Below are 16,570 nucleotides of genomic sequence, written 5' to 3'. Positions count from 1 at the left end.
AGGACCCCTACTATGGCTGGTGGCCTATTTTCTATTGACAGAAACTACTTTGAAGAGATAGGAACTTACGATGCAGGAATGGATATCTGGGGTGGAGAGAATCTTGAAATATCTTTTAGGGTAATTGCATTTTACTTTGTTTTTTGTTTTTTGTTTTTTAACTCTGAACATAGTATGCTGTAGCATGCACATATCAGACCTAGTAATTTGCTGTCAAATTTTCTTTTGCTAAATGATGAAATTTACCGATCAGTTGGTCATTTTAATGCTTACTTAGAAGCCTTGTTAGAGTCCTATTGCATGAAATATTTGCTATAAAATTGGGATTTAAAACTATTTTTTAAGTTTTCAAAAGTAAGTTTTTTATTCATAGTAAAAGGAAAATAGGGGTTTCAATTGCTTTGTTTTTTTTAAAATGAAATATTACTCTGAAATCATTTCATGTTTTGGAACTGAAGCTTAAAAATGTTTGTACAATTGGAATTTGCAAGTTCTGCTTTAATTTGTTTTCAAATAACTATTAAGATCAATTTATTGTCAAAGAATTCTAGATAATTCTTAAAGTAACATGAGAATGTTGATAATTGTAGACATTATTATTTGATAAATCAGTTTGAAAAATGCAAATTTATTTAATGAATAATCTTCCTAGTATATAATTATTTAGGATTACCCTTTCTTCATAAATATGATATTATGAAGTAAATAATTTTAATATTTATTACATTCAAAAATTTAAAAGAGTGACAAATGTTCCTTTATGTTAAGCAATAAGGGCTAGCATATTTTTTCCTTCAAAACATGCACAGCATTATTTTTAAGTGATTGAGTTAATAATATCATTTATTTCTTCCTAAAATTGAATGTGAAATATTGATATACTGTTATTCTGCCCAAATCCTTTGTATAGCAATATTTTTAGAGTATAGGTATACTAATCAGTAAAGCTTAATATTCATGCCTTTAAATTTGTTATTCAAAAACTATTGTTTTACTAATAATATAAATATGTTTTATAAGAAAATGTCAACATTTGAGGATAAAAATCCCAATTTTTATAATGCTGATTTTGGTGGATTGGGGATAAATGAATTATTTTAGAAGCACTAGAATGACCTTGTTATACTATGCTTTTGGCTCTTAATCCTCCTTGTAGACAGATGTCTGAGACAACCATTAATGAAAATTTCTTATTTCCATATTTGCTTATATATTTATAGTCTGATATAACCTGCAAAGCAAATTTCAGAACCAGACTTAGAGCTATCAAGTTTCTATAAGGACCATGGTACATATTTGCAGAAATTTCCAGGACATTTGGAAAAACCAAACTTGTTACTTGGTGTAGTTCTCAAAGTGAAGGACATAGGAGATGACAGAGAGGAAGGGAGGAAAGAAAAATGAGATCAACCAAGGAAGGAAGAAGGAAAAAATGAAACACAAAAAAAGCTTAAAAACAATTTGTTTTTACCCTTACATGCAATAACAAGAGTATGTACCCATCATTAATCAATACTCTGGTATTATGCTGGAATTACATAAGAAAAAAAAATCAACATAACAACATTGCTATTACTTCTCATACTACTGGTTACCATTTCTTTTTCTCTCTTGAAATTTTATTTACCTCTTTTTGACTCTTCTGTTAAATGTGATTCCCTACTACTAGTCTAACCTTCATTTTGACACATAGCTTTTGAATTAGATGGATACTTTTCATCTAGCTGAAAGATGTGTTAATAAGGAATTCAGTGGACTAACATAATAAACAAGGAGACACTGGTCAGAAAATGTAACAGAAGCATAAATATATAAAAAGGATTTATAATACAGTTATCAGGGAGACAAAGAATGCAGCCAGTGGGAGTACAAATGATCAGATTTTTAGAAAATGATGAAGGAGTTTCTGTGTGTGTGTGTGTGTGTGTGTGTGTGTGTGTGTAAATAGTCTCTTGGGAATATTTAAGAAATAAAGTACTCATGAGTGACTGTTTTTCAAAACAGAAAGCTAGGGAAGGGAAGAGCAATAGGAAGTACTAAATGTGGGAGGATAGCTAGAGATTAAAACATTAGATAGAACTGAGAAATGAATAGCCATATAAAATAATTGATCATACAATAGGCTAACCAAATTGTGAATTACCATGAAAATTACTATCTCTCTTTAAATAATAATCTTTGAATAATAATAATCAGCATAACTGTCACCAATATGGATTGTCACCAACCTCTTGAATTTCATAAATAACAGTACAAGAAACAGTGTTTCTAAGCATATATATCCTTTCGTCTATTTTAAAATAGATTTATTGCCACTTTTGAATCAGTTGAGGTGATTTTAAAACAGGAGTTCAAAGGCAACAAGGGCCTCAGGTCTGACTCAAAGCCATGGAGGATAGACTGAGGTTCCAAGCATGGACTAGGATTTCAAGACGCAACCTGGGTTCAAAACCCAACCCTGGCACTTTCCGATAAGCTTGAGTAAGGTACTATGGCTCTGAAGCTTTAGTTTGATTATCTGTAGAACAGGAAGGACAGAACACTTCCTCATATATTTGAGGGAAAGATTGTATGAGATTATGCACATAGGGCTGAGTACCTTTCCAAATAAACGTAAAGTGTGTTATTATTGGCATCTCTTATACTGATGGTTATAAGCTGTGCAACATTGGGCAAACCACAGGATTTTTGAAATCACTTATTAACAACCTTGTCCTTAATAATCTGACCTCAATCATAGATAATGAAATGAGAAAATGCATGCAAATCCTTGAAGACCAGAATATACAACATACATGTAAAATATTGTTGCTCTAAGTGTCATTCAAGATGTAGCTCTAGCAACCCCCTGCCCAGAGAAGAAATTAACATTTTGTAAAATAACTCTTTCTATACTGCCACAATAAGCTTTGGGATAATGACTGTGATCTAATAATCAAAGATGGAATCTATTTTCCCACACTCATGAATCAGTTTACATAAAATATCTTTTAAGTTGAAAAATAAAAATGAAAACATTATCTAGACTTGGAGACCTGGAGTAACAGACACTACATTTTCCCCTTCGCTAACACTCACCTGAATCATTTTTTTTTAAATGAGCAAATATATTTGAAACAACACTTTCGAGACATTGAACAGCAGGTCATAAAGGACAGTGGTCCTGAGAGATGGGAAACAAACAAGAAATGCCCTGAAATTGCCTTGATTTACTGCCTTGAAAAAGCTTCTAATCCTCAGTGGTGGTAAGAGAATCCTAAACAGAGCCTGCAGGACACCATGAATTGAAGAGTTGAAGCTGAATGCCTGGAGAGATCAGAGCCCCTAGAGTTTGCTGAACAATGCACTGGAGAAAAAAAGAGGAGCATAGACAGGGAACTCAGGAGACATGCAGAAGTGACCACTTGAGTATTCAGCTGCTTGCTGATGCACACATACTGGTGAGGAAAGGATTCAAGTTTTAGGAAAGAACCATCAGAAAGGATTAACAATGATATTGCTCTGTGATCTCTCCAGATAATCAACAGTAACTATATGTTCCACACAGTTTTATTTGTGGGACATGGGGGTAGTATAAATATTGGGCAATTACATAACCCAATAACAGATAACTCATGTATCAAAGAAATCACAAGTGAAAGTTATAATATTTTGAATTGAATGAAAATGAGAAAATAACATATAAAATTTGTAGTGTCACTACAATTATACTCAGTGGTTATTTATAGCCCTAAACATTGATATTAGGAAAAAAACAAGATATAATATCACTAACCTCAGCTTAAGAAACTAAAAGAAATGAGAATAATTCCAATTGATCCAAAAGAAAGGAAATAATAAATATCTAAGCAGCAATAATGAACTATGAAGCAGCAACATTTTAGGAAAGGCATTGAAACCAAAATCTCTTTCTTTAATCAATGAAAATAAGATCAATAAAGTATTTAAATTTCTAACCAATTACCTTGACAACTTGATAAAATGGGCAACTCCCATGACAGCCACAAACTATCAGAGTTCACAGGAAGAAACATATCAGCCAAATATCTAGTAAAGTAATGAAACTAAGTGGTGAAATGGGTTTAATCCCCAGTAACAAAAAAAAAAAAAAAAAGCACAACTTGTCATGGAAGAAACACTACAATAAGATGATATGAGAATTGTGCAAGCATTTTAAATAGAAATAAGTACATTTGTAGACAAACTCTTTCCAGAAAATTGCAAAAGGGATGATACTGCCCGACTCACCCTATGAACCTATGAAGTCAGCATTTTTAAGATGTGAAAAACTGACATAGACATTGTAAGAAAACTATAAATTATATCCCTTATGAACATCAATGTAAAATTTCTAAATTAAAATAAAAAATCAAGACTCCCAATAGGCAGAACAAATAATACTTCTAAGAGATATTCAATGCAAGATTGATTTAACATTTAAAAATCCATCAATATAATTCACTATCTTAACAAACTGAAAAAAAAAACTAATTGATCATCTAAATAAACTCAAGAAATGTATTTGACAAAAATCAGCTAGTGCAATAAAAACAATGAATTAAAGCTATCCATATTTGGAAGAAAAAGGTAAGATTGTTGTTTCAGATGATAATATCATCTGGAAAATCCCATGGAAGTTACCAAAATAGTATTAAAATTAAAAGTAATCTTATCAAGGTTATAGAATATAAGAACAATGCAAAAAAGTAACTTGCATTTCTACATAGTAGCAATAAACAACATCAAATTGAAATTTAACAATTATATATGATAATCAAAAATATGCAATAGTGATGAATCTGACAATAGATGTATGAGACCTCAATGGCGAAAACTATAATATATTGTTGAAATTAAAGAAGGCCTAAATAAATGCAAAAATATATTTATTAAGTTTATAAATACAGCATGATATTGAGATAACAATTCTCCCTCATATCAATATAGATTCAATATAATAATAAGCAAAATGCCCGTGGATATTTTCTTTGGTAGAATAAATGGACAAGTTGATTCTAGAATTCGCATAGTAATGCAAGTAATGTAGACTAGCCCTTCTTCCCAAGAAAAGGCTTAATAAAGAAAAGAGTAATTAACAAAATATGATTTCAAATTTAATTTATTATGAAGTTATAGTGGTCAAGGCTGGGTGGTATTGGCATAAAGTCAATAAATTTGAAAATATAATATAAATCTTCACATTTATCAACAATTGATTTTTCAACAATTATGTAAAATCAGTTTAGGTGGAAAAATATCTTTTCAATAAATAATGTTAAAATAACTAAATAAAGATATACAGAAAAATAAAACAATTTTAAATTTTACTTCACACAATAAAAAATATTAATTCAAATATAAAACTTAAAATTCTAAAAGAACCCATAGAAGAAAAAAAACTTAAGACCAATGGTTAAGGGAATATTTCTTTGATACCAAAAGTATGAACCATTAGAGAAAAAATTGATAAGTTGAACTTTATCAAAATTAAAAACTTTTGCTTTTCCATATCACTAAGAAAATTGAAAAGACAAGTCTCTGATAAGAAGAAAATATTAGCAAATAATATATCTGTATCCATAAAAAAGAAAAAAAAAATCCCTCTCAAAACTCCTAAAAGGAAAATAATCAACCTGATAAAAAATGGCCAAAGAATTTGAACAGACACTTAACTAATGAAGGTATACAAATGGCAATAAGCACATGAAAAAATCCCTAACATTATTAGTAATGGGGGAAATGAAAGATAAAATACAATGAACCAACACCACCGAGCCATGAGAAAGAGTCAGATTAAATTTTCCAGCCCTATTGGTGATGCAAATTAATTTTAAGAACTGTACCTGAAACAATGGCAGTAATGTAAAACAGGACACTTAACTCTAGGAAACGGTTTTACTATTTCTTAATGCCTGAGTATTTTCCCAGGGTAGAAGAAAACATGTCCATATGAAGAGTTGTACTCTGATGTTCACAGCAGCTCTATTCATGTTAGCCAAAAACCAGACACAGTCCAAGTGGCTTTCTACAGATCCATAAATGAACTATGGTTTGTGCATACATGGAATACTGCTCAAAAAAAAAATGTACTATCTATTGATGCATCCTAAAATTTTAGTGAAACTCAAATGAATTATGCTGAACAAAATAAGCCAAACAAAAAGATTACATACAGTATGAGTCCAGGCATATAAAATTTTAATACATGCAAGCTAATTTATTTCACAAAGCAGATAACTTGTTGTCTAGGGATAGGGGATTGGGATGGGAGAGCAGAGCAAGAGGGAGGGATTACCAAGGAGTACATGGAAATTCTTAGAATAATTTATGTATTCATTATCTTGATTGTCATAAAGGTCTCACAAGTTTCACACTACTTATTAAACTAAGCAATTTAAATATGTGCACTCATTTTGTGCTAATTATACTTCAGTAAAGCTGCTAAAACAGTGAAAACACGCAGACATATACACACACACAGAGGCATCTTTCAAAGAAAAACAAATGGAAGTGTAGTTCAAGGTATCTAGTCAATGGTATATCTGTATATAGAGTATCAGTATAACAGTCCAGCTATTTTTAAATAACCCTGTTGGTATAATATTAATAATCTACCCATTAGGGAAATTGAATTGATTAAATAAAATTATACTTATTAAAGCTTTTTATAAATGTATATTACAATGGTATTATTATGTTTTATTATTTCTGTCCTAAAATAAGTTCTTTGTCAAAAATGTTTTAATTAGGAGGATAGAAATTACTTTAAATGCCTCATTTGTCCTAAAATCACAATAAAATCATCAATATATTTATTTGAAGAATATAACCAAAAAAAAAACACAACTTTTTGTGTGAAATCTAATTATTTCCGAATCCTACCAGCAATGAAGTTGAAAATAAATGATAGCTGATGTAATAAATTTAGAAAAGATGAAAGGCAGAGATTCCCACAGGACAAAACAGTCTGGTAAACTATGCAAAGAAGTTTGTAGACCTTTTGGGGATTGTAAAATTCAGATTTTTTAATAGCATGAAAAGAAAGAAAAGTCTTCTCTAAAAATGTCCAAAAGTTGAAAATTTGAAGGATGGAAATGTCAGTCATAATAATTTGTTAGGCAGAAATCAAATTAGACCAGTCTAGCACAATTACTTCTGTTGGAACTCTTTGCCTTTTGTAAATTCAGTTCATACAAGTGTGAGGAAAATGGATTATTCATCAATGTATAAAACTTGACTACTCAAGTTTTACTTGACCAGTCACAGAAGCCAAACTATAACAGAAGTATTTCCTTTAATTGAACTGACTCTGAATAATTTATGCATGATTCACAGTTTTGATGGATATTTGATTTGGAGAAACTTTTCTTTAAATATGATAAACTATTCTCCTAATGTTAATATAGATATTTATTTGCCTATTTTTCAAAAGATTCTGAGATCAAGCATGTGTAGATGCTTAAATACTATAAAACAGTATCAATGATTCTGATCCAGCAGACAACTCTCTGGTCACCTATTTGGTGCAGGCTAAACCTCAACCATATTGTAATACATTGAAATTTTAACTCCTGTGCTTACACGTGGATTATCTGATAACTACTCCTCTTTCTTGAACCACTGTTTAAACATTTCTCTACTCAAAGAGGGGTTTGTGTAATTTATATCACAGAATAAAATTCCTCTGGGTAATTGGAACCCAGGCAGTGCTGTCAAAAGAGTATCACATTGATTTATATTTTTCTAAAACATTGGGTGAATAGGTGGTATGGATTAAATTTATTCATTTCTAAGAGGACTCTATTCATCCAAAGCCAGTATGTTATAATTTTATTTTGAATATTAAATACCATAAATATTTGACTTCATATATTCCTTTAGGAAAAAAAAATGAAATGGGCCTGGCATTGTGACCCTTGCCAATTATCCCAGTGACACAGAAGGAGGCAGTAGGATTGCAAGTTCAAAGCCAGTCTCAGCAACTTAGTGAGGCCTTAAGCAATTTAGTGAGACCCTGTCACAAAAATAAAATAAAAAATTAAAAGGGCTGAGAATTTTGCTCAATGGTTAAAATGCCCCTAAGTTCAATCCCTGTATATAGAAAGTAAAATAAAATAACAAATGGACAACAGGTAAATTCAACATTAATCAAACTTTAGAAGAACATTAACAAACATTAGCAAAATATGAAAAATATAAATAAATATTAAAATTAAAAAAAAGAATTGTAATGCATTCTGCTGTCATATATAAATAAAAAATTAATTATAAAAAACTGGTATGGTTAAAATTACAATATAGTCTAAGTCTTGATAATTTTAAAATTATCTCTCTGTTAAAATATCTTGTGAAATAAAATCGGAATATTCTATTAAATAGCCTTTATATTTTAGCTTTCAAATCTACTATGTAGAAATACGTGTTTTTACAAATACAAGAAATTTTCAGATTTAGATGCACTAAAACTTTGTGTAATCTCTGGTTCTCTTTTTATTTGTTTAATTATTTCTTAAAATACTTGCTTGAAAATATAGTTTTGGGGTGGCCAGTACTACTCACAATTTACTTTTAGAGCATAACCGCTTATTTACACCTTTGTTTACTAGTTTCTAAAATGAAGGGTTGGAAAACTCACATGAAAAAAATTCAAAATAAAACAGCTGAGAATAACAATAAATATCCGTCACTAGGACAAGAGAAGTATTGTAAGAGGAAAGTAGGGAGAGCTAGTAACCGTGAGTAGTGGGTACTAATTTCATGAATGATTAATGAGGTCTAACGGGGAAAAAAATAATTGCACTGGCATACATACAGTAATGCCCTTAAAATGGATTGCTGTTTCTAGGATGTTCTAAGAGAAGACGACCCAATTTCATTGCTTTCCAACAATTCGATCTCTCAGAGGATTATATCTTAAAGTAGATAGAATATCATTGTAGATTATTTTCTTAAATATGGGTTGTTTAAATTCAGTCTAATCAAACTGTGAGCCAATTCACATTTGAATAATCATAATATTCCTTTTTTTTTTCTACTCAGACCCACCATGTTTCTAAACAGGTTTTGTGCACAGAGTTGCTTCTGTGTAATTATTCAGATAAATACAAATTTGAAGAGATTAAAATATAATCAAGATATAAATTGTCTAGTTATTTTAGTTTTTGCTATATGTTTTCTGTTAGTCCCATAAATAAATGACAATTACTGTCCACAGTACAGTCACTGTGCCAGCTTCTACCAGCTCTCTTAGAATGAACTAAACAAACTTGAAATTCTATAAGAGTAAAACGCAACTTTGTTAAGCAACAGTGTGCGGGTATAGAATGTGGTAAAACAAAGCCTAATTAGTGTGAGGGGAGTTTAGGTGATATTTGCACTGAGTGTTAAAGAACTGGTAAAAGTTATCTATTTAGAGACTGTTTAGAAAGGCGTTTTAGACACAGACAACCACCTCTATGAGGGAATGAAATATGTATAGTCACTCTCTTACTAATAATATTCACTGCTTGTTTTTTATGATATCACAAAACTTATCATTTGAGCATTCTGTTTAAGTGTGTGTGTGTGTGTGTGTGCATGTATGTGTTTGTGTGTGATTTATCAGTGTGAAAAAAAAGTATCTAATGTGTAACCAATTCTGTTTACTACGTACTCATAGTATATCCATCTATCTATACATGTTTGTAGTGATAGTTATTTTAATGGATAGAATATGGAAATAATATGTAAATTAAAAAATAAAAACATTGGGGTTTCTTTTGCAAATGAGTGCTAGGTGATATACTACTTGCCAGACTTCCTGAGGGAGTTGAGACTAGGATAGTAAAAGGAATTGTGGAATTATGAAGCCCTAAAAAATGGAGTGGAATTAAATGCATATAAACAGAAGAACTGGGATGAAAATGATATAAAAATAACAATGTATAAAATATATATTTTTCATTAATATGTAACACAGGAATGATATTTTATAGGTTTTAATTAAACATATGCATTGGAAATAAATTTCATTCAAAAGTCAGTCTAATTGAGAGAGTTTTGTTCAGTCTTCTTGGATCATACCATTGAATGAAAATAGAACTATATGAAAGAGAAATGAGCTATTAATTTTGAACTGTGACACCAAAACTGTTTTGAAAAGTTGGCCTTTATCAAATGCAAGGATATTTCAAAAACATTAAGCAGGATGTTCCTGGATATAGCAGTAAGCCAGGTTTGGGCAATTTAGTGAGACACTGTCTTAAAGTAAAAGTTTAAAAAAAGGGGGGGGGGGGACTAGGAGATTATAACTCAGTGATAGAACACCCGTGGATTCAATCCCCAGTACCACAAAGACAATAGTAAGAATAATTTTATGATAGACAAATATCTAAATTGTTACTGTCTGGAAACACATTTCAGTTATGCAGCTCTCTGATGCTTCTCTGCTCATGTGCACAGATACCACACAGGTACCCACATTTGTCTTAAAAGTCATTATGATCCTTCTGATTCCAAATAGGAAGAAACTCAATTTATCTGTTTGAATTTTTGTCATTAAAAAGAGCTTTTGAAGAATGTTAATATGCACAGAATTATTGCATAGAAAACTTTGAGATATTTATTACTGGATTTTACTAGAGCCTCACATTAAGTGTTCTTAATCAAACAAAATGAAATTGAAAATTAAGGCAATTATCCTGCTGATTTACCTTTGAAGTGCCCCTGAAATATCCTATAATGAACTGTTTCTTTTTGTATCTAAATATATGTTGCCTTTACTAAACTCTTAACTACTCATTTGACAAATTAAGTTTCCATTTTTTTTAAGTTGGAATGGGAAAGTTAAAGTAGTAAATATCTTGTGAAAAATACATTTAGCATTGAAATTGAAGAATCATTTATACATATTGGGTTTGGTTAATGAGAGAAAAATGCCATTAAATTCAAATGAAATTTACAAATAATTATAATTCACGGAATTTACTCATTAATTTAAAGATATTTTTTAGTGTTTGGGCATGCAGATATGTATAAGATATACTCAGTGCCTTGTCTCATCAAGCTTATGCTGGAGAGTTTAGAAGAGAACTATTTTAGGTAAAGTGTAGTGACAGAGATGGAAGGTGAAGAGTAGAGAACTATAATACCTAGAATGGCCAGAGATGAACTGTGAGGGGACATTTGTGCTGAGACCAAAATGACAGGAAGAATCTAGCCATGCAAGAATTTGAAGAGGGAATATGCAAGACAGAGCAAACTGTAAATGCAGAAGATTTTCTGCACCAATGATATGAACCTAATTTTCCATTTCACATCTACAGAATCCCAAATAGCCTAAAGATTGCAGGTGGGAGTGGTTAAGAAGTAACTCATACTTTTAGTATATTTTGGTAAATTGATTCAACAGTTAATGTATACCTAGAATTTACCAAGCACTGTGCAAGGTACAAGAGATGTGGAAATGGAAGACAGGCCAGAACATGTTCATTTGTCTTGAGCAGGTCTTATACTTCCATAGTAGTTAAAATATTCCAGCATCCTTTAAATGTGAGAAGACATTTTTTTTTCTCATTAACTTAATTTTTATCTTGAATGCATTTTGTAACATTTGCATGATACTTCAGATCACCTCTGAAGTAACAGCCAGGTCCCCACCTCCCTAATTTTACCTATCAATCATATTGACAGTTATCTACCTAAACCTGAACTAGACATTGAATGCCATATACACAATTTGTAGCTCTTGATTTCAGTGCAGATGAATGTAAGATAAATTGCATATGTGTAGTACATTAAGTTCAAAGGAGGTAAAGACTGATGTGGATCAAGTACAATGGGTAAAGCATTTGTAAATTAAAAATTCCAAGGTCTAGACTTCTAGTTGGAACAGAAAAATAGGGGCTAAAATATGCAAATTTTTATTTTATTATCTATACTTCTGTATTCCTTCCTTATGATTTGAGCTGTACCTAAATGTATAGTAGAACATTGTATTCCCCACCTCTTGTTTTCCCTCTTGAAAATTACATGAATGAAATATCACAAGAGCATTATATGGGCACTTTATAGGACTAATATTTAAATGAATGAATTAATAAAGTATCCATTAAAATTCAAGAATTGAACTATTTTCATATGTATATATATATATGTATATATATGTATATATATGTATGTATATATATATATATATATATATATATATATATATATATATATATATATTCCCAAGGTTTCTAGGACAAAATTCCAAAAATGTTGTTTCCATATATGTGCATTCAGTTAGGAAACCTACTGCACCTTGCTAGCCAACATTAATGCATTCAAATTCGAATCCACGTGCTTTCATTAAAGAGCCAAATTTAAATCTCTATGGTAACTACTGCAATAAATGTGCAACATCTTAAGCTATGATTATACTGTCACACTTAGTGATGTCTATCTTAGGTACTTGGCTACCAATCCCTTCACTGTTGTTCTAGTCAATCTGAAATGTAGTTTAAAAAGGAAACTAATTATGAGATTTATTTAAATAAGACTGAACAATTTCAGCAATAACAGATTGTAGATACTAGGAATGACTCTTGGAGGGTATGAGAAAATGTTGAGAAGACTTTGATCCAACTGTCCTAAAATCGAATGTTAAGTACCAATGAAACTGAGTAATTATCATTGAAAAGCTAGTTTTAAATTTATAATAGATTTTTAAAATTACCATTAAAAATTATCAACTTAATGGTTTTTACAGCATCTAAATTATCCAGACTTGGATTAAGAATCTAAAAGTGTTTCATTAATTATGAAACAGCAAATATACTAAAACTAAGATTAAAAATTTGGGGATAGAATTATTAACCTTTCTCTTACCTGCCTGCATACTAACAAATGTGTCTGCGTGCTCTATGCCACTATCAAAGTTGCTTCTGCTTTTTGTACTGGAGATTGAACCTAGGACCTCATAAATGATAGGCAGGCATCCTAACACTGAGCTATATCCACAGCACTATTTGTGATGTTTTTATTTTAAGACAGGGTCTTCCTAAATTGCTGAGACTGGCCTTGAACGTGTGATCCTCTGTTTTCAGTCTCCCAAATAGCTGGGATTATAGGTGTGCCTCACTACACCTAGCACTAACAAAGTTTTGATTGTTTTCCTGTTTATTTAAGTATGTCATACCCTGTTATGATGATTTCTCAAATCCATTTTTTATTGGCTAACCAAACTTATTTGGATTTGAAAAACCATCATAACTTCTGCAATTCTTAAATTAAGATAAGGAACTATAATAAAGTAAGGGAAAAGAATCCCATACTAAACTTCTAATGATATATTTGAATAATAGTAAGATCTGCTAAAAGACAAATACTCCTTGATCATTTCTCTGGCTGTAAGAGAAGACCTTGGGAACTGCAAACTTGCTTTCTATATCTGTGGAATAGAATGGAAACTCTTGACTCTTTAAGGTCATGGAAAGTTAAAGATGTTCCTGAGAAAGTTGGAAATCATGTTGTAGAGTCAAGGCAAAGTATAAGGAAGGTGACAGATTTGAGAGTTAGCTTTATGGAATTTATAATTAAATGAGCATATGAGAATGGATGACTTTGTCAAGAAAGAAAACAGGGAGAGCAGCACAAGAAAGCATGTCCTTAGGTAGCATCTACATTTAGAGGTGGAAGAAAGAAGAGAAAGTGAATGCTAAGTCAAAGCTGTCAGAGAAGAACAAATATAATGTCACAAAAACTTTGAAAGTTATGGTGATTGTCAACAGTGTCAAATGCTGCAGAGAAGTAAGAATAATGAAAGCTCATAAAAGGTTTCTTGAGCAATTTGAGATGATGGGTTCAAGATACTAGAATATAAGTTGTTAAGATAATTAGATTTTGAGGATATATAGGGAAAGAAAAACTTTAAAAAAATTTACCAGCAAACAGAAAAGGAAGTGCATGATAAAAGGTAAAAAAAGATCAAGCTAATTATTCCATATTTGCTTCCCTTTGATTTTATCATTTTATTTTAAATAGAATATAAACCAATAGGAAGCTTAAAAATACGAGATGATAATGAAAAAAAGAGGAAGGCAAAATTGATGAGATAAATACCTTTAGGGTTTAGAAGAATATGATAGAGATAAAATTAAGTACATCTGGGTGACACTTATTAGCTGACAGTGCAGTTTCACACTCATTATTTCACAATGTCTTATCCAGAACAATATGAGTAAGCTATTATTTTATTCTATAGCTGAGCATTTTGAGCCTTAAGGAAATTGTCATGTGGCTAGATATTGGCAATACTGAATATCAAAACCACTTCTCTGTGCTCCGAATCTAGTGCTCCTCTATTCTGAGTTCAAGAGGCCAAGGGGAAAAGGTTTGATTCTATTTCCTAAGAAGACATTTCATGGAAAAATGAGTAGATTGCCAGGGCAGCTCTTCTTCAGCTCAAGTAAAGTCAAAGGAAAGAGATTATTTATAGATTAAAAATATGAAATTGATATAGGGGCTTGATAGGAGGAGAAAATTTGGTTTCTTCAGCAAGCATTTGAATAAGCACCGATATTCTCTATATTACAACCTTTAAATGTCAGTAGAATGACATCTTGCAATTCTATTGAATCAGAAGAAGAAATTATCTTTACTATGCTTCAAGGATGGTATTGGGAGAAATATACATCATACCTCACTTTCTTTGTTTTTGATTGATAAGTAAGCAAAATAATATTGTAAATGTGGCTATTCACAGTTCTTTCTTTGATTCTTTTTTCCTGGTGCTGGGGATAGAGCTGAAAGCTTCATACATGCTAAATGAGTGCTCTACCAGTGCACTGCCTCCCCAGCTTTCATGGTTATTTCTTAACTCTTCTGAAATGTGTGATGTAATCTACATTGAATGCCAACAATTTCTTTTTAAAAAATGAAAAACTGTTGAAAGTACAATATTACTTCCCAGTATAGTGGACTTTGTGTGTACTTTTAATGAGCACTTGAGGTGACATCAATATTAATATGGGTATTTTTATGCATTTCATATTTGTCTCACTAAGGACTTCAAAGCCAAAATTTTTTTAAAAAGTGTCTGTAAGATGACTTTTGAAAGGGAATCACAATTTTCATTGGTAGCATTAGAATTTTATATATGCAACCTATTGAAAGTATTTATCTGAAACAAAACATATAGCTTTCTATAAGATGTCTTGGGTCTTTGACCAGAAACAAGTTGTTAAATGACCATGAACCTAGAACTAGACTTGGGGTGAGTACTTCTTAAAATAGTCCCTTTCTTGTATCATGGGGAACTGCTATTCAACTGTCACATGCAAACTGGTGAGTAGACTTTAACATGCTCAATCTAACATTCACAATTTCACTGCCCTGTGAGTGACTTGAAGATAGAGAACCATGCTTTATGATTCTTTCTCTGTGCCCCAGAGCCCAGCAGGGTGCTTGTCATAAAGTCAATGGACAGTGTATATTTGCTGAGTAGATACAAGTCCTGAGAGAACATGCTTGAGAGGACAGAGATTATTCCCTGTCCTCAAATTTATCACAATGCTTAAGAATCACTTGACCTCTTTATAAGTTATATGGGAAATTTCATTTAAACAAACAAAAAAAAAATGAAGGAACTACAGTTTAGAGAAACGGATTTTTATTTGCCAATAGAGGAACTAAGTAACTAAAAGGTAACTTTTTTCCTGAGGTATCAGGTATTTCCCATCCAAATTCTTTGCATTTCTGGCATGTGTAAAAGAGCAGGAGATGTGGCACTCTGCAGCTGGGTACCCAGGTGGTCTACTGATATTCAAAGGGACCATTCTGGCATGAATTCTAGGGCAGCGTCATGCAGCTGTCATGAGCTGCTCTGTGGCTAGAAGCAGCAGATGTTACTGATCTGACAAGCAGTCACCCCATCAGATACAGGGGGACACCAATACAAAATGCAAAATATCTGATCTGAATATCATTTAATGTATCTCAGGTACTTTCTATCTAGTTTTCAGTAACATCTACATCCATTTTTTTCCCATGTTTGAGATTTACTTATTGGATTAATTGTATAACAAGGGAAAGACAAATTCTGATAAATCTGCTCTTGTCTTAATAGTCCTCTTAAATGTACTGAAAGGACTTCTAAAACATCCATGATTTATTAGACTTTTAAGATTATTGTTATTGAAGGATGATAAAATATAACTGTATCTCATGTCATGTCTTGAATGTGACTTATCACATATCATTTCTTATTTTTATGAGTTATCTGCTGAGAACAATCTGTGCTTATATAAAAGCAATATTTTTTTTGTAAATATGAAAAGCTAGACTCTAATTTTTTAGTCAGTGCCACCTTATACTACATAGGATTTTCAATATCCGGTTCACTATTTATGTTCTTCATTTCTTTCCAGCTATATTCATATATTCATACATTTCACTTAAGTACAATATGAAATATTTCCACAACACAATCAGAACATGTTTTCCCTGTTGATGGAAAGAATTGGGATTTTCCAAAATAAGCAGCCCTTGAAAGATGTAGAATAATAACATATAACAATTCTCTTGACTCCAAAAAATAGAGTACCATAAT

General features: G+C 31.3%; 1 protein-coding gene across 2 annotated transcripts in view; it reads left to right on the top strand.

Moving 5' to 3' along the window:
* Galnt13 (polypeptide N-acetylgalactosaminyltransferase 13) overlaps positions 1-16,570 on the top strand; it is a 472,574-nt gene that overhangs the window by 274,453 nt on the left and 181,551 nt on the right. For both annotated transcript variants that reach the window (XM_071619398.1, XM_071619397.1), the window contains exon 6: positions 3-120. In XM_071619398.1, the coding sequence (XP_071475499.1) occupies positions 3-120 (118 nt within the window). The remainder of the gene's footprint in view (positions 1-2; positions 121-16,570) is intronic.

This window comes from Marmota flaviventris, chromosome 11 (assembly GCF_047511675.1).
Source record: "Marmota flaviventris isolate mMarFla1 chromosome 11, mMarFla1.hap1, whole genome shotgun sequence".
NCBI lineage: Eukaryota > Metazoa > Chordata > Mammalia > Rodentia > Sciuridae > Marmota > Marmota flaviventris.
This window is presented reverse-complemented; position numbering and strand designations above follow the sequence as displayed.